At 34.2% G+C, this 18,968-nt stretch overlaps 1 protein-coding gene across 3 annotated transcripts in view; it reads left to right on the top strand.

Annotated features, from left to right (window-relative positions):
- Positions 1 to 18,715, top strand: part of RTKN2 (rhotekin 2) — a 72,052-nt gene extending 53,337 nt beyond the window's left edge. For all 3 annotated transcript variants that reach the window (XM_058696448.1, XM_058696447.1, XM_058696446.1), the window contains 3 exons: positions 11,119 to 11,284; positions 15,534 to 15,641; positions 16,916 to 18,715. In XM_058696448.1, the coding sequence (XP_058552431.1) occupies positions 11,119 to 11,284; positions 15,534 to 15,641; positions 16,916 to 17,451 (810 nt within the window). In that variant the 3' untranslated portion in view covers positions 17,452 to 18,715. The remainder of the gene's footprint in view (positions 1 to 11,118; positions 11,285 to 15,533; positions 15,642 to 16,915) is intronic.
- The last annotated feature ends 253 nt before the right edge of the window (positions 18,716 to 18,968 follow it).

The raw sequence follows: 18,968 nt of genomic DNA, 5'->3' as shown, positions 1-18,968 counted from the left end.
TTCACATAGTTTGAGAATTTTTTCAGAACCATTTGAAAGTAAGTAGCCCACAGCATAACATTTCTTCCCTGGAATATTTCAGTATGTTTCAGCTAAAAACAAGGACATTTCCTTCATGACCGTATTATTTACCACAGTCATGAAATTTACTGTTGATAAAATATTATCTAATATATAGAGAGCAAATTGTCCCTAAAATGTTCTAATTTTTCTTTATTGTTTGATCTAAGACCCCCATCAAGGATCACAAACTACAGCTGGTCACCAGGTCTTTTGATTGTTTCCTTTTTACCTAAATTGGACCCATCACTCATTGCCTCTTTTTTCTTTTTTTGTCTTTTACTATATTGACATTTTGTAAAAATCCAGGCTAGTCCCTAAATCTGTTTTTGACTAATTGTTTCACTAGATTCGAGTAAATATTTTTGGCAAGAGTTCTGCATAGATGATTTTATCTAACCTGGTTTTCACTAGGTAGCTAGGTAGTGAAAAATGGAATTCTACTGATTTTTTTCTTACATGTTGTGCAGTGGAATATGGATAGTCAGACAACAAATTAAAATGTAATCTAGACAGATGATATTTTAAATTCATTTATTTTATTTGAAAACAGTCTTCAAGGTATTCATTTTACCTTATCAGTCCTTTATGGTAGACAGAGCAGGTAAGTCAGCCCTGTTTTATAGGTATGTTATTTCTGTTTTACAAGTGAAGAAACAGACTCACAGATCAGATAGAACTTGTCTAGCTAGTAAGTAAAATTATATGGCTCACTGTTTTTCTGTTTCCTTACAGACATACTGCTAGACTAGATTTGGAAGGCAAAATTAGACTTTTTCCCATCTCTGTACCCACTCTGAATAAGTTATGAGAGTAAAAACAGCTCTGAAGTGAGGTTTTGAGTCTGAGGCCACAGTTAACTACCTACCTATAGGCAATGGCTTAGACACGTATTGAATCTTTACCATTTAAATTTAAGAGGCAGTTATAATGGAACCCCTTTGTTACTGTAACCAGTGTATTTTCTTGTCTGATGACAAGGGTGTAATTCCAAACAAGCAGTTAACAGTGTTTACATGGTCTGGCTGAATTAATCTTTTTTCAATTGACTCATTTTTCCATGTAGTAATAAAAGCTGGTGGCCTGGTGACTGATAGGATTCTGTAGTCAATCAGCTCCATTATTAAGATGACTAAAATCACCATACTTAGAAATCCCAGTGGTGGTTCCACAATTGACCATTACAAATTCACAGGAAAATGATTAATCTAGTAATTTGTATAACCTCAGCCTTAGACTTGGGGCAGTATGGGCTGTATTTGACCCTGACGACCGATGACATAAATTGTCATTGCACATGACTTTTGTCTAAAGTACAAAAGAGAATTTTAAGATTAAACCATGAGGTAAGGGTTAGGTCGAGAAGATTAATATAATTTAGTTGCTGATCTCAAAGATTAAACTGATAACACAGTCTTCCATTCTCTAGCTTTGTGACATTGCTGTCTTAATTTTCTCCAGGACTGATTCCTGCCCTTTCTCTGTAGCAGCTTTTCTCTTTGCAGTTCCTACTTCTACCTCAGGCTTCTTTGAACCCTTCCATTTACCTGAAAACTTCACTTTTAACAGTAAATGCCCTGGTCTTCTTGTTTAAATATGACTATCTCAGTCAAGAAATGTATTTGTTATTTCTGTAAACCTGGCCGTTATGTAATTACATCTCCTATTAAAGTAATTTTTACTTATTTTTTTCTCAACTTAGAAAATTATTCAAATTTATAGAAAAGTTGTAACAATACTATAGTGACACTTTCATACCACCTAGCTTTAACAGTTACCATTGTTGTCATCTTTGCTTTATCTCTTTTTTTCTTTTGGGGGGGGAGTTTAAATGTTTTTTAAAAATTTTTTTAATGTTTATTTTTGAGGGAGAGAGAGAGAAAGAGAGAGTGTGTGTGAGCAAGCGAGGGGCAGAGAGAGAGAGGGAGACACAGAATGGAAGCAGCATCCAGGCTCTGAGCTGTCAGCACAGAGCCCTACTTGGGGCTCAAACTCACAAACTGCGAGATGCTGACCTGAGCCCAAGTCAGAGGCCTAATTGACTGAGCCACCCAGGTGCCCCAAAACAAAAGTATTTAAAAAAATTTTTTTAATGTTTATCCATTTTTGAGAGAGAGAGAGAGAGAGAGAGAGAGAGAGAGAGAGAGAGAGAGAGAAGGAGGGCCAGAGAGAGAGGGAGACACAGAATCGGAGGCAGGCTCCAGGCTCTGAGCTCTCAGCACAGAGCCCAATGCAGGGCTCGAACCACGAACCGTGAGAACATGACCTGAGCCAAAATCAGACACTTAACTGACTGAACCACCCAGGTGCCCCATAAACTCTTTGTATTTAGTTTTTTTTTTTTTTTTTTTTTTTAATTTATTTTTTTTTTTTAAATTTTTTTTTTTTTCAACGTTTTTTATTTATTTTTGGGACAGAGAGAGACAGAGCATGAACGGGGGAGGGGCAGAGAGAGAGGGAGACACAGAATTGGAAACAGGCTCCAGGCTCCGAGCCATCGGCCCAGAGCCTGACGCGGGGCTCGAACTCACGGACCGTGAGATCGTGACCTGGCTGAAGTCGGACGCTTAACCGACTGCGCCACCCAGGCGCCCCTCTTTGTATTTAGTTTTAATTTGCTTTATGATGGTATAGTTGACATAAAATAAAATTCACCAATTATAAATGTACAATTTGATAATTTTGACAAATAATATACAGTTGTGTAATCATTACTACAATCAGTATTGGATTATAGGTTTTTTTAAGCTTTTTTGTGACAACATTTAAGTTCTACTCTCTTAGTAAATTTTAATCATACAGTAGTGTTATCAGCTATAGTCACCCTCAGATCTTATTTATCTTACAGCTATAAGTCTGTAAAGTCTCTTATCTGTATTTTTTGCTGACCATTTGAACATAAGTCTCCAACATTGATACTTTATCCCTGAATACTTCAACATGCAACTCTTAAAAATAGGACCCTTAAAAAAAAGTGTGTTGTGTAGATGAAATTACAATAGCATCGTCACAGCTAGCCAAACTGACAATAATTCTCTTATAACTTCTAATATCCAGTCCATATTCAAATTTCCCCATTTTCCCTAAAGTGTCCTTTTAGCTTTTGCTTTCAATCTAGGAACATTCAAGGATTGTACATTCTTCTCAACTGTAAATTAGGTCTAGAGGTTTGCTTAGATTCATTCTAAACATTACTTACAAGAATATTTCATGCATAATGACAAATACTTTACAGGGCATTCTGTTCAGAGGTACATGATGCTGGGTTGTCTCATTTTGGCAATGCCACATTTAATGACTTGGTTAAGGTGGTGACTACTAACTCTCTCCTGCATAACGGTAAGCCATCCTCTTTACTATTAGCAAATAATCAGTGAGGTGATAGTTTGGCACTGTTTGTATATCTTTGTTGTCCAGTAGTCTTTCACATAATGGTTTTAGCGACCAGATTGCCCTTGTCTGAATTGGTTATCACACTGGAGATTGCATATGTTGTTCTCACAATACCCTTTTATAAAGAAGGACTTTTTCTCATCAAGCAACAATGAATTCCAGTCCCTCCTGAAATGGCAGGATAAAAGCTTACTGTTTTAATTACCAATTTTCAGAGTAAGGAGTTGGTATTTTGGTCTTGTATTGATATTGGCAGTATGTATCGGAGCAGCATTACTCCCTCCAGAAGAAGCAAATGAATGTTGTGTCTATTGTGTTCCCCCCAGATTAATGGTAAACTCATAGATTTTTATTTATTCAATGTTTTAAATTACTTGATCTTAAAATATAAGGTAGGTATTTTAATTGTTTGACTTTGGAAATTTCTATGGGATACATGCTAAACAGGATCTTTGATAAATGCCAACTTGGTATTTTCTGATATGTAGAGCAGGTAAGCACCAAATAAACCTTTTTTTAAAAATTTTTTTGTTTTTAATGTTTATTTTTTATTTTGGAGAGAGAGAGACAGAGCATGAGCAGGGGGAGGGCCAGAGAGAGAGGGAGACACAGAATCTGAAGCAGGCTCCAGGCTCTGAGCTGTCAGCACAGAGCCCGACGTCGGACTCAAACCCATAAACATGTGATCATGACCTGAGCTGAAGTCAGACGCTTAACTGACTGGGTCCCCCAGGTGCCCCCAAATAAAACTTTTAAGAATGGTTTTGTTTCAGTTTTTAGTATATTTTCAATTCTGGGTCTCTAACATCTTTTTATGCTTAATACTGTTAAATATTAAATATAAATCAGAGTTCTTTTCTCTTTGCTGTCTTTCTTCTTATCTCATGATTTAGAAAATAATAATTTTGCTTAATGCTACTATAAAAATTATGTGAAATCATAAATTTTGCAGTTGCTAAGGTATATAAACAGTAATTCTGTTATTTTGATCACAGGATCTGTTCTCTAACTGTAATTTTTTCTAAATGGCATTTCCTGTAAAGCTAAGTCAGTTTATTAATTTTCATAGGGAGCCATCTGTGGAAATAGTTACATTAAGGGAAGAAAAGCCTGAGCTATTCCCCTCCTGTTTTCAATCCAAATTTGAAAGGATGATTTACTTCAAAGTGATTGCTTCAACTTCAAAAAACTTCACTATTAATGTTGTTGAGCAAGACATTCCCAATAAGGGATACTTAACAGTGCCATTGAATCTTCTATATATTGTAGAAAACATTTTATTAGCCAGTTTTATCCATTGCCAGTGGGGTGAGTAGTGGAATGGAAAAGTGGTGTGGGTCTTTGAGATCAAAAGTTTTTTCTTGATTTAGATACTATACATCATTTCAATAATGAATAATAAAATTTGTACTAACCAAATCAATATTACTACTTGGTCTGATAGATCTTTGTTAAATTATCTTGAAATTGCTTTAACCATTATGTTTGTCATGGACCCTAACAAGCAAAATTATTATGAAGCACATGGGATTTTTTTTCTGATTATGTTAGTCCTTTAATGTCTCAATCCTATCAACTATTTAGATTGTCGTTTATTAAATACAGCAAAAATAGTTACTTAAGCCTTTTCCTTTAGGAGTTTACATCTGATTTCATTGACATAAATTGAAAATAATTATATCACACTAATACTAATCCTTCCTAATGCTTGGTTTGATTTATGGTTATGGTTTATGTATTTCCAACATTCCTTGCCAAATATTGTGAAAGTATGCTTTCTTTGTTACTAGAGTGTGTATGAGGTCTAAAGCTTGTTTTTCGTCAGTAACATTTTGTCTTCATTCCTGATTAACAAGACTTTAGACCAAACACCTTTCAAAGAACTCATTTATTCTTAACAACATGTTCATGAGGAAGCTGTGAGTGAAGTAATATTATCTCAGCATTATAGGTAGGAAAGCAGGCACTTAGTTCTTTGTACTTGTAGCTTATTTTTAATTTGGGGAGGGGACATTTAAAGATAATCTTTAAAGAGAATGATAGAAATAAACCTGTCTGTATCCTCGTACATTGTCCATCATAAAATTATTTTGAAGCAAATCCTGGAGGCTATATGATTTTACTTATAATTATTACAATTATCATACTTAATGAAAATTTATAGTCATATATATAGTCAATATATCATCAAAAATTCAGTGTTCAAATTTTCCAGCCTTGTAATTTTTTAAATAGCTTTTGAATCAGGATTTTAAAATAATGGTTATATATTGCATTTAATTGATTTGATCTCTTAAATCTGTAACTCTGTTGGAGTTGTCTCTTGGTCTCATGCATACACACACTCTCTCTCTCACACACACACACACAATTTATTGAAGAAATTGAGTCATTTTTCCTACAGAGTTTTCCATACTCTGAATTTTGCTGATTGCATCTTTGAGTTGTCTTTTTTTCTCCTATTTTTGGATCAGATTTTTGTTTGTTGGTTGATTGGTTAGTAACAATATATCTTAGGAAATATTGTGTACTTTTATTGGGAGACATTTAATTGCCTGGGTCTTCTAATCATGTTAACATCCATAGGTGAGTATTGATTGCATCCTTTATTTCATTAGGGATTGCAAATTGGTGGTATTTTAACATTCTTTCTTCATTTATTAGGTGGGATACCTCTATATCATCAGCTATTTGGCTGAGGTACAATTCTTATAGGAAAGACAGAATAAAGACTTTAAGATTTAACTAGTTGCCAAAACAATGAGGTGGTTCCTTAGCATCCTTCAAAAGTGACAAGTGAGTCCATTTTTTTTTTTAAATTTTGAGAGAGTGAGTGAGTGGGGGGAGGGGCAGAGAGACGGACAGGGTGAAAGAGAATCCCAAGCAGGCTCCACACTCAGCACAGAGCCTGACACGGGGCTTGATCTCACAACCGTGAGATCCTGACCTGAGCCGAAATGAAGAGTTGGATGCTTAGTTGACTGAGCTATCCAGTTACCCCCAAATGAGTTCATTTTTAAATATCATTAAGAATTTATGGGTTTAAAGACATTTCATGCATTAATCCATTACCATTGGATTCTTATTGACATTTAGATAGTCCCATCTTTGGCTACTGGAAGCCTCTTCAGTTTGGCTCTCGAGTCCTTTTGATACAATCCTATTAATCTTTGATTTTTGGTAGGATAAGAAGTTCAGGGATTATCCTATATATTTTCTGGCCCAAGCTAAGAATTAGCCATGTCTATAAAGAGCTCTGATTCCTTTTAGTAGGAAATAATATTTAGAACCCATAATCTGGGTACGGAGTAGACTTTTTAAAGATCGTATAGTCAAAAGTAAGGTAAGAAACAGTGCATAAATCTAGTCCCAATTTAGTAATTTTCCATTACCACAGAAATAGAGAGGTTGAAGTACAGTTTTAATTTAAAATAATGAACAGCCTAAAAGAAACTTTCCTTTGATTTCAGGGTAAATTATATTTTGTTACAAAATTGACTTCTCAGATTATATCTGTATTGACTTCAGTTGGCCTTCTCTGGGTCCCCACCATCTCATGCAGTGGAAGGTTCCAGTTCACTATGTGTTGACTGATAAAAGGAGATCCAGCCAAAGATTAAAATTTCACAATGAAGTCTGAAATTTATCTGCAGAGCAGTAAAAGTTGACTGTAAAACCTCCCTAATCAACTAAATGGTTTGGGATTAGCAAAAAGCAAGACAGGAAACTCTGATTTTAGATAGAAAACTTATTTTGGGACATAAGTTTCCTCATCTATAAAGTGTTGGATTAGGACTATTTCTGCGATCCTCATATGTCAACCTAAAACTGTCATTATCTGAGTTGCTCTTCTCTTATCTCATTAATTTATTCTTCATGTATTTTTCAATCACTTAGTGAGTGCCAGGCAGTATTTTAGGTGGGAGAAATAGTGGGAGCAGAAATGCCTGTTTCTTGCTTTCAAACCCTGCTAAGAGGAGACACTGCCCTCATCTAAGCGTCATGTGAGCCCATAATGATAACAGTCCTAAAATTCACCTTATGTTTTCTAATCCATTCCTCACTGAAGTTTCAAGAACTCTTATTGATACTTGGCCCAGAATGAAAAACAGCTTGCATGGACTTTCTGACATTATCAGAAACTTTATTTAATGACTTTTTCTTTGACATCCAGTTTTTGGTTGAAAAAATTCCCATTAGTTAAATTATTTGGGGTGATAAAATATAGAAGTTAATTCAAATGATCTATTCTGCGTTTCATTTGCACCTTTTAAAAGCTTCTCATGTTTGAAAAATTTAGTGGTATTTATGGTCCTCAGAGCTAATGGAGTGTATAGTGTACAGTATTTATATATTATTGCATTATATTCTCTTAGAAAGATATAAATGATCCAGTTCATCAGATTTTCTACATAGCTATTTTCATTTGAAATGATATCTTGGTATTATTAAAAATGTACATATTCATCTATAAAAATCACACTTTCCATATTTAAAAGTTGAATCCATTTTAATCCTACATACAAAAGGTAGTCATAAATTTGTATTCCGATAGATTTGAATGGAGAGAAAAGCACAATTTCAACAACAAGAATAATTCATATTTTATTGTTTTTTTTTAATACTGAGAGAATAGAGGGTTCTCCTGCCTTCCTCCCCCACTGAGTCAGCCTTCAGTAAGTCTTACTGAGAGCATATTAAAGATTCTTTCTGGAGCTTCAGTCATTCTCTGCTGGTGATAATAAGCGTTATACTTAAAGAGGTTGGTTACATGCATTTTCAGCCTGCAAGGATATCAATTAGGGTACCATTTTGTTTTTATATTGTATAAATAATTGCTTAAAAGAGTTAATTCACAAAGTTTATTACCATGGCATAGGAATGTAAAAAGACCATTATGTTAAATTACAATGTTGACCATAAGTCCATTACAATCCTCTGAAGACACTTACACTCCTAATTTTAAAAATGACAGTGTCTCTAAGATGGTTACTAATCCTTATGTTTTGTGATACTCCAGACTTTCAAAGTTAGGTTGCTACTTCATGCAGCATACATTTTTTCTCATGTGATTTTTGCATAAGAATTCCTTCCTTCAGGAAAGAACTTCTGTCATCCACAGTAGTCCCTTCTTAACTGCAGGGCATATGTTCCAAGACCCCCAGTGGATGCCTGATACTGTGGACAGTACCTAACCCTATATATACTGTGTTTTCCTATACATACATACATACCTGTGGTAATTTGGTTTATAAATTAGGCACAGTGAGAGATTAACAACAATAACTAATAGTAGAATAGAATAGTTATAACAATATACTGTAATGAAAGTTACATGAATGTGGCCTCTCTGCCTCTCAGAATATCTTATTATGCCATACTTACCCTTCTTGTGATGGATGTGAGACCATAGGATGCCTGTGTGATGAGATGCAGTGAGGTGGGTGACGTAGGCATTATGATGACGTAGAAGCATTAGGCTCTGCTGACCTGATGACGTGTCAGGAGGAGCATCATCTGCTTGTGGACCACAGTTGACTGGGGCAACTGAAATTGCAGAAAGCACAGACTGAGGATAAGGGGGAACTAGTGTTTATATGGTGCTCACCTGTCTGTATTTTCCCATGCTTCAGGGAATGTATAGCTTTTCTTTGTAAGTCTTTGCTCCTGTCCATAGACATCATTATATGTATATGTTAGTTTTGGTATGTGAGAATACATGCAATTTCTCTTCACTCAGTACCGAAAGAAGTGAGGAATTTCTTCTCACTCCTAATCAGCTTTTGTAACTGCCAACTAAATCCTCTTCTGCACACACTACAATAGGTTTAAACATATTCCTCTAGAACTCTTCTACCCAGGACAGTAGACACTAGCTACCAGTGGCTGTTACTTATAATGTGACTGATCCAAATGGAGATGTGCTTTAAGTATAAAATAGACACTGGATTTGGGAGACTTAGAATGAAAAAGTGTAAAATATCTCAAAAAAAAGTTTTTCAATCACACATTAAAATAATATTTTGGATGCATTGGGTTGCAGAAGAACATTTTATTTTTTTAATTATTTTTTTAATGTTTATTTTTGAGAGAGAGAGGGAGACACAGAATTCAAAGCAGGCTGCACACTCTGAGCTGTCAGCATAGAGCTTGACGCAGGGCTCGAACTCACCGCGAGATCGTGACCTGAGCTGAAGTTGGATGCTCAACCTACTGAGCCATCCAGGCACCCCTTTTATTTTATTGTTTTTAAGTTTTTAAAAAGGTGTTTATTTATTTAGAGAGAGACAGAGAGTGTGAACGGGGGAGGAGCAGAGAGAGGGGGAGAGAGAATCCCAAGCAGACTCTGCGCTGAGGCTTGAACCCACCAACTGGAAGATCATGATGACCTGAGCTGAAATCAGGAGTTGGACGCTCAGGTGCCTAAACCACCCAGGCACCCATAAAAACGTTATTTCAAAATATTGTAATAATTATTACATAATTATTTTCACCAGTTTTCATTTTACCTTCTAATGTGATACTAGAAAATCTTCAATTACACATGTGTCTCATTTATTTATTTTTTTAATATTTACTTTTGAGGGAAAGAGATAGAGCGTGAGCAGGGGAGGGACAGAGAGAGACTGGGAGACACAGAATCCGAAGCAAGCCCCAGGCTCCGAGCTGTCCGCACAGAGCCCGACATGGGGCTGGAACTCACAAACCATGACGAGATCATGACCTGAGCCAAAGTCAGATGCTTAACCAACTGAGCCACCCAGGCGCCCCAGATGTGGCTCACTTGTGCAGGACAGCACTGCTCTAGAATAATATCACTCATTATCCAGGCAGCCAAATCCCCATTGTTTCCCCAAAACTCCTTGGAAACTACATGTAGTTGCTAGCTTGTCATGTGGCATGGTGGTGCCTGTGTCACTTGGGAACAGACTTTCTACATGTAGACACAGTAAGCACCATAATGTCGTACCTAGTACCACTCAGAAAAAAAGCTTAAGACTATAAACATGAATGAAACCATTGCCTTTGTTGTAGAGTGTTGCATTCAGCATTTAAAAAAATAATTGTTACCATCGTGAAGGTTATAGTACTTGGTGGATCTTTAGCTATGAGCTTTGTAAATGAATGTTACATATGAAATAAATGTTAATGGGAAAAACCTAACTGCTTTGCTGCAGTAAACACTAAGTTATGGTTTTACTGCTTTAAGTGATAACACTGTATGTAATGCCTGAATATTAGAATAACAAACGTACTTTACTGATTCTTTTATTTTATTACTGTTGGAAATGTAGTTAATATAATTCACATTACAGTTATGACATGCCATACTTGTTTTATTGCAAATTTTAAGATGTATATAAAAGACAGCATACTCCTACTTAAAAGGATCAAAACAGGTTATGTTTTAATCTCATGTAATTTAATGTAAGTTCTATATGTAGCATGCTTTGAAACACTGTTCAGTATTTTTACTACAAAGCATTTTTTAACTCGGTGATCTGAGTCTGAATTTTGAAAATTCTCAAAGTTCCACATTTTAAATGATCAGCAACAAGATTTATAAATGTATCTGCTCTAAGTGTGGTAGTGAGCAGTAAAATACTTATTTGTTAATTACAAAAATATTCTCTTGTAAAACATTAATTTTGTCTTAATTTTTAGGAAACCAGAATTCGTGCAATGGATAAGGATGCCAAGAAAAAAATTCATAATTTTTCTGTTATCAACCCTGTTGCTGGACAGTCTGTAACTCATATTTTTGCAGTGGACGGTAGAGAAGATCTCCAGAAATGGATGGAAGCCTTCTGGCAGCATTTTTTTGATCTTAGTAAGTTAATTTTTGGATTTGCCAGTATTATATTCATGTATCATGAAAGGATGCACAAAGCAATCTAAATATTACAATTATAATGTTATAATTTGTATCAAGAATTTTTTATGCTCTTGAATAAAATGATAGTATATCATCAATGCATTGATCACTTTTTCTCTCAACTTTTCCCCAATGCCTGACTTTAACTATAGTTTATTATACGTTTGAATTCCTAGTATCTCTACCTGTTACTTTTTAAGTTCCTCTGGTCCCTAAAACAACTAGACCACATTTTTTCAAAATATTAGGTTTTAATTGGTTAAAGCAGTGTGTTTAATCGAAGGGATAACAATCCATTTGAGGAGTGAAACACTTCTCTAGGTTAGTGATGATTCTAAAATGTTGAAATGTTCAGAAGGAAATTCATTTTTATGTAACCTTCTGTTAACTCCAGATTCGTTATAATATCATTTTGGACATCATCCAAAAAATTTTTTTAAACCATACATGTGGTTTTTCAGCTTCAATAGTACAGCCCATGATTTTAAAAACAATGTGATAGTAATATAATAAGAGTTTTACTATGTAAAATGTGTGATCTAGTATTCTCAAGTTAAGGAGGAATTTTATCAGCAAGAAAATATTGAAATGATATATTGAGATAGGAGGGAGGGAGATGGGGGATGGGCTAGATGGGTGATGGGTATTAAGGAGGGCACTTGTGTAAATGTGAACTATTGATAAGGGCTATTTCTAGTCAAACTAAGCCTACTGTTAGATTCAACCAGCATTTTATATCTTTAGAATGCTTTTTTACAGAATTACAAAGGATAGCCATTTCCAAACAATCAAAGTTATTTCTTCAACCCCTAGAAATAATCCAACAGAAATTTTAGGACTTCGTAATGAGCTATTTTGGGAAACTTTATAAAAGAGTTAATACCTCCTGTCCCCAGTGTGATCCATGGCCTGGTCAAGTATTCTAGTGATGGTTGGGGAGGACGCAAAAAGGGAACTGAACGTATTGATTACCTTCAACATACCATATAGCTTCATTTATTTCTCACAACAGCCCAGCAGGGCAGAAATTATTTTCCTCTGCTCTAAAGTTGAGAAAATTGAGGCCTGAAGAGATGTCTGGTTTACTGCAGGAAACTAGACGACTCCCTCTATAGCCTTCTGGAGTTCTTTAGGACTTGTTTTCCTTAAGTACTATCCCTAGGCACTCAATAGGCGTTTGAATATTTGTTCCATGCTTATCAGCATGCACTACATTTTTTTTTTTTTAACTTCAGCTGATCTTAGATGTGTAACTTAAAAGACAACAACTTCCTTTTGTTTGCTGATCACATCTGAAATTTTAACTGCTTTCCTAAATGCTCTGCTTTAGAGAGTTTGTCTTACAAAGACTATATTATTTTTAGAAGTGATTCTATAAAAATGTTTATGTGTATAAAAACAGGAACAGGGTAAGAGGAGGTAAAAATGCAGAATATTATAGTCTGGATATCAACTACTACTAGATGATCTCATGTTTTTATTGTCCAGATTACATAAAGTAATTTATCATGCTAAAATAGGGAGTTGGAGGGATATAAATCTTGTGATACAACTGTCGAAATAAGAAAGCGATGACAACTAGGTTCTTAGATCTGGCTACTTCTTTAGTATTTAATGATTTGGGATAAAATCTGCCAATCTATCTAGTTTTTGAAGTATAAATTCTATTAGATTCACATTTTACAATACATTGTGTATGGGGCACCTGGATGGCTCAGTCAGTTGAACATCTGACTTGATTTCAGCTCGGGTCATGATCTCACAGTTCCATGGGTGGGTTCAAGCCCCGCTTCAGGCTCTGCGCTGACACTATGGAGCCTGCCTGGGGTTCTCTCTCTCTCTGTCTCTCTCCCTCTCTCTCTCTCAAAATAAATACATAAACGTTTTTTAAAAAGAATTCATTGTGTATGAAGATATGAAGCAAAGATCAAATCCTAAAGATTGACTTGTACTTTAAATGTTTTATCTTCCTCATGGTAAGTATAGCCTGTTGTGATCTTAGGTGAAATGTGATATGTAGAACATAGTAGAGGATGGATATTCAAGGCAGAATAAACTAAGAGTAATTTAATATTTAGAGCAAATTTCAATTATTTGACTCTGTGTAAGAGTAGAAAATTGAAAGAGTGAGGTTAAAAATCACAAGAAAACATTAATGGCACTAAGCCTGCAGAAGAACAGAGATGAATGAAGAGTGGAGGTTGGAAGCCAAGGGGGATGTGATAGCTAATTTTTAATATTTGAGAGCTGAAAAACACGTAAAAGGAATGACACTGTTCTGGATAATCAAAAGGGGTAGGAGTGGTGGGTCAAAGATAAATTTGTTTCAAGTATTTAATAATATACATATTGAGTCAACATAAGCAGCTTAGCATAACAGATCATTTGACTGGGAACATTATAACAAATATTATTGTGGTAAACACCTCCAGTAGACAGATTTTACGTGAAGACAACATAGCCATTTAATATTTCATACTGGGGCCTTTTTTTTTTATGTTAACATGTTGGTATCATGTATAACTTTGCATACTAATTTATTCACTGGTAAAATAAATGTTTCCATTGTAAAATTGACCAGTGAACATTCCACACTTGTACCTCTGACTTCAGTTACACATGGATAACATGACTTTATATTCCAGTTTTCAACATGATTAATATTCTGCTACCACTTTAACAATGAACAGCTTTAATCTATCAATATAGAGAAAATACGGCACTTTGTAATTTGCCTAAGATTTGACAGAGAAATGTTTGCTAGCTTAAAGTATTTCATTATTTTTCCAGTAGATAAGACCTTAATTTTTTTCTGCCCCAAGAAGGAAAAGCTGGCTTTTATATATTTATCTAAAAAAGGAAGTGGAGGGGAGGAATAAGTTATCAGATCTCAGATCCTACTAGATTTAAATTCTGCAGAGCAACCTTTGAAGCCTCAAACTCAAGATTTTGTTCTCTCTCTGAGATGCTATGTGGGCTATTTTGAAATTTTTGCCATATTCTATACTTAGCATTGTAATAAAACACACTAAAAGGTTTTTTATGTTTCTTAACTATTTAAAGTGATGGATTTAAAATTTATGCATATTACCATATAACCATGGCTGTATATTAGATTTAAAACAACAAAAATGAATAGATAATTTGACTAAACGTGAAATGTCTTTCATTTTTAAGCTATCGAAAATAACTAAATTGGATATTGAGAACATAATAAAAAGGAAGAGAAATATAGATCATAAATCATTCCAAAAAGACACATATGTGTATGACATTTACTTTTCTACAGATGTAAGATAGAGTGTAAGCATAGTGAACCCAGTAACCTGCTTTTATAATATGAACAGAGAGACGCATGGTTTCTAGCACAGCTGTTACCCAGTGCGTAGGTGCACAATAAATATGGAAAGGTTAAGTTGTTTATATCCACCACTCATAAGAGATTAATCTGAGAATTTTAAGATGAAAATAATAAAACATAATTAAAAGAAAAATTAATGTTCACACTTCACAATTTTAACTTAAAAATTGAAACAACTTATTTAAGAGTACTTTTTATTCCTAGTAACTACTGGCTTTATTTAAAGTGTCCTTCCTGAATAAATTAGATCCAGTTAGAATTTGGAGTAATGTGTTTTTATTGTAATGGGCTTTTATATACCTTTTACTTGACTGAAAATGCAGCACTTTTCTAGTTATGTGATTTTTGAAAAGCATAATCATTTGAAGAAATAATTGTTAAACAATTCTTATTTCTTAGAATTTTCAAAATTAAAGCCATTTTTGAGAAGCATTATTTCTAACTATATTTTGGTTGATTTTTACCTTTCAAATGTCTTAAATACTGGGTATTTTTATTTAATATTTAACAGAGGAGAACTTGTGCCAACTTTTGCCATGAATAGAAATTTTAGTTATTGATCATTACTGTGCCAGTGAAATCGTACAGTATTTAATAGCCTAGAGATCTTCGTTTCTTATATCTGTGCACAGAACTTATTCTTAAAATAGATTACTTTTGTGCTCAGACGTGGACTGTAAAATCATTGGTAGTATTAGGTTTTTGTGGCTTCCTTAAGGCAATGCTTTATAAATTCACTGTTATTTTTCACAGCAAAAAAAATATGTTGATATCTATTGAAAATGAAGTATACGTCTTCACATTTATGTTTTAAACTAGGCTGCCTTTTTCTGTCTTTCTTAGGCCAATGGAAGCATTGTTGTGAAGAACTTATGAAAATTGAGATTATGTCACCACGGAAACCACCTTTGTTCTTGACAAAAGAGGCGACCTCAGTCTACCATGATATGAGTAAGTGGGGTTTGTCTTTTCTAAGCTTCGGGGTAACAAAAACAACATTGTCCATACTCAAGCAGCTTATTCTATTGACATTAAAATGCTAAAATTTTCAGGGTGCAGTCAAAACGAATGAAAAAAGACTATGATTATAGACTGAGGAACTCATGTTTAATAGATGAATTAATACAAAATTAATGAATACACATTTTTCATAGTTTGAATGCTTAAGATCAAACAAAAATGTTAAGGCTTCAAAATGAATAAAGGTGCACTGAAAATAAATATTAGCTGAGTAGCTGATGAAAATTCTGAAAATGTGAACTTGCAGATTCTAAAATATAATCACGTTCTATAATTTTTTCTGTATTTTATTAAATTTGTTTTAAAGTAATGTTGATAAATGAATACTAGTAAATGGAAGTGTTCTTTCATCTCAGGTCAAAAATTTGGTTAAGTTTAATGCTTTGGAAAATTTTAAATTTCTAGACTCATTAATATTCCATTTTCCCACACTTTGAAGGGTAATTATTTATCTTTGTAGGATTGCCTGAGTGAACAGTGCTGTGAACACAGGTCAACACTAAATTCTAGTCTGTTTTGCCACCAATATATACTTTACACTTACTTTAAAATGTTAGATTAAAAATGATAGATTTGGGTTTACACATTTGAAAATACCAGTGATTCATTCATTTAATAGAATTATCTCTATTCTCTTATTTTTCCCAAGGAAAAATTCATCCAGAACCCTTATCACCAAAATGTTTCCTTGGGTTTCTGGTTTTGGAATTTTTTCTCTATGAACAGAGACTTTTGCTAGTCTACAGGAAAGGATACTAATCCAGTTACATTTGTCCCAGTTTACATATCAGGCTTTTATAAAAAGGGAATCCACTCTTACCTAGAAATCAGAATAGATTTTAAATCCAAGAAAAGTTATTTAATAAGTACTTAATCTACAGAATTGAAAAAAAAAGATCCTGATGTAACTCTACTCCTTTGAAAGCTGAGTTTTACGCGTTTATTTAGGAACATTTATGCGTGTGCGTGCATGTGTGGCGCACAGTGAATGAGCTCCTTAGTTTTTGGTTCTGTTGGTAGGGGAAGGGTTATTTTTACAAGCAAATGCTTAAAAAAAAAGAAAAAGAAAAACAACTCCAAATCACTTGCTTATCCAGTGTGTTTTGATGACCGTTATAGATGTTGGTTTAGAAAACAATAACTGACTCAAAGTGTACACAGCTTCTGAATTTTCCCCATGCATTTTCTTCTCAAAATCATTACAGGCATTGATTCACCTATAAAAATTGAAAGTTTAACTGAGACCATACAAAAAAAACTTGAAGAGACAAATGGACAGTTTCTTATTGGTCAGCAGGAAGAACCCTCACCACCTCTTTGGGCCAGCCTCTTTGATGGTAATCATGAAGTGGTTATCCAGAAAAAGGTGTTATCTCCTGCAAGTAAGCAGTTACATGACGGGAAAGGGAAAAAGAGACGTGCTCCCCTTCCTCCTTCTGATAAAGCTCCATTCAGCTTAAAAACACAGAGCAACACAGATCAATTGGTTAAGGACAACTGGGAAAAAACAAGTGTATCTTGGGCCTCGCCTTTGGATACCAAATTATCAACCCTAATGCATCACTTACAGAAACCAATGGCTGCTCCTCGAAAACTTCTCCCTGCCAGGAAAAATAATTTAACTGATGGCGAACTCACAGACACTAAAACCAATTTTGAAGCCAAGCCAGTGCCAGCTCCGAGGCAGAAATCTATCAAAGACATTTTGGATCCTCGATCATGGTTGCAAGCACAAGTATAGAAAACCCTTAATGTATAAAACATTTAAGAAAATCTATAACTGTTAGGCTTAATTCAGAAGCACTGGTGATATAGTAATACATAATTATGTTGGTAAATATGATAGTGATTTACATCAATAATTAATAAGCTATTAGGTATAAAAAATGTTTTATAATGAAGAAATGGATTTCTCTTTTACTTCTGATTTTCAGAACGTAAGTGATTTCCCCAGTAGAGTGCAAGAGGCAGTTTCTAGACAATATCCTAATTGTTGGAAGGGTTAATTTATTCCTAAATTAGTACCAGCAGTGAGCAAGCACTAGGCAGAAGAAGGCATTAAAATTTCTTTGGGGAGAGACTGTCTAGTAACTTAAAATGTGTTAAATCTGAGCCATATTCTCATTGTGAGAATTTTAATACTAATGGAATGTTTCAAAAGTTTTATTTAAACCACAAATTATAGAATCCACCCAAGAAAATTTCTTCTTAGCATTCTGGAATTCTCATCTAATGGTTCACTGGCTCTCATCTATTGTTTAACTCACTAGTTAACTCACTGACCTTTCAAATTCCTGGGATAAATTTTGGAATATTAAATTCTTCATCTTTAAAGGGGATTTATAATGTGCTATTCAAAGTTGCTTCCTTGATGAGCCCTGAAATCCTGTTGACATTAACTCATAAAGTGAAGCATAACATTTATTAGTTTAGAGAAAAGGTAAATGAAATGTTCTTTATTTCCATTTTTCTATGCATGGTGCTAATTTCCATTGTGACATTGGAATTTGGGGAAGTGAGTAGCTGATTAACACCTTAAAATTCATTTAATGCTTATTTAAAAAGCAGATGGCTGATTGAAAAATATCAGAAAAGTTGGCCATGATGATAATTTTCAGAATTAATCCTTTTAAAACATTTTAATTAAATTTCCTTTTTTCTAGTAAGGGTTGATGTCCGCTATTGATATTATTCATTAAAAGTCATATTCTTACAACAATGACATTGGAATCATTTCCATAGGAGGTAATTTCCATAGCAACTAATCACAGTGACCCAAACAGGATTATGAAATCAACAGCAAGAGGATGCATACCTTAAGGAACAAAAAAATCCATTTTTTAAATAATAATGATTCTTCTAAACAAGAACTGAACAGTTTTAAAAATCAAATCAGAATTTTCAAATAAAACAGTTTCCATAAGGTGTCAGCAACAGCACCAAAAAATGTGAAATCACACTGAACCCTAAATGTCATTGCAAGAAATAAAAATTCAAGAATTAAATTACTGGCCTGCGTATAATCTCTAGAGATCTTTTTAAAGCTCATGAGAACTCTATTTGGATCAGAACTACATTATTACAAAGTAAAATGAACACTTGACAAAAAATAACATTAATTTAAATGGAGCCTTTCATTATTTTTAGATAGCAGTCTTTTTTCATTTATAGAGAATGATGTAACTGCCAGGTTACTTTTGTGTTTCCCCGGGCCTCCTAGTCAGAATTGCAACTCGAGGGAGTAATGATACAAAAGGT

Source organism: Neofelis nebulosa, chromosome 13, assembly GCF_028018385.1.
Source record: "Neofelis nebulosa isolate mNeoNeb1 chromosome 13, mNeoNeb1.pri, whole genome shotgun sequence".
Classification (NCBI taxonomy): Eukaryota; Metazoa; Chordata; class Mammalia; order Carnivora; family Felidae; genus Neofelis; species Neofelis nebulosa.
The sequence above is the reverse complement of the archived record's forward strand: the minus strand, read 5'-3'. Positions and strand labels throughout refer to the sequence as shown.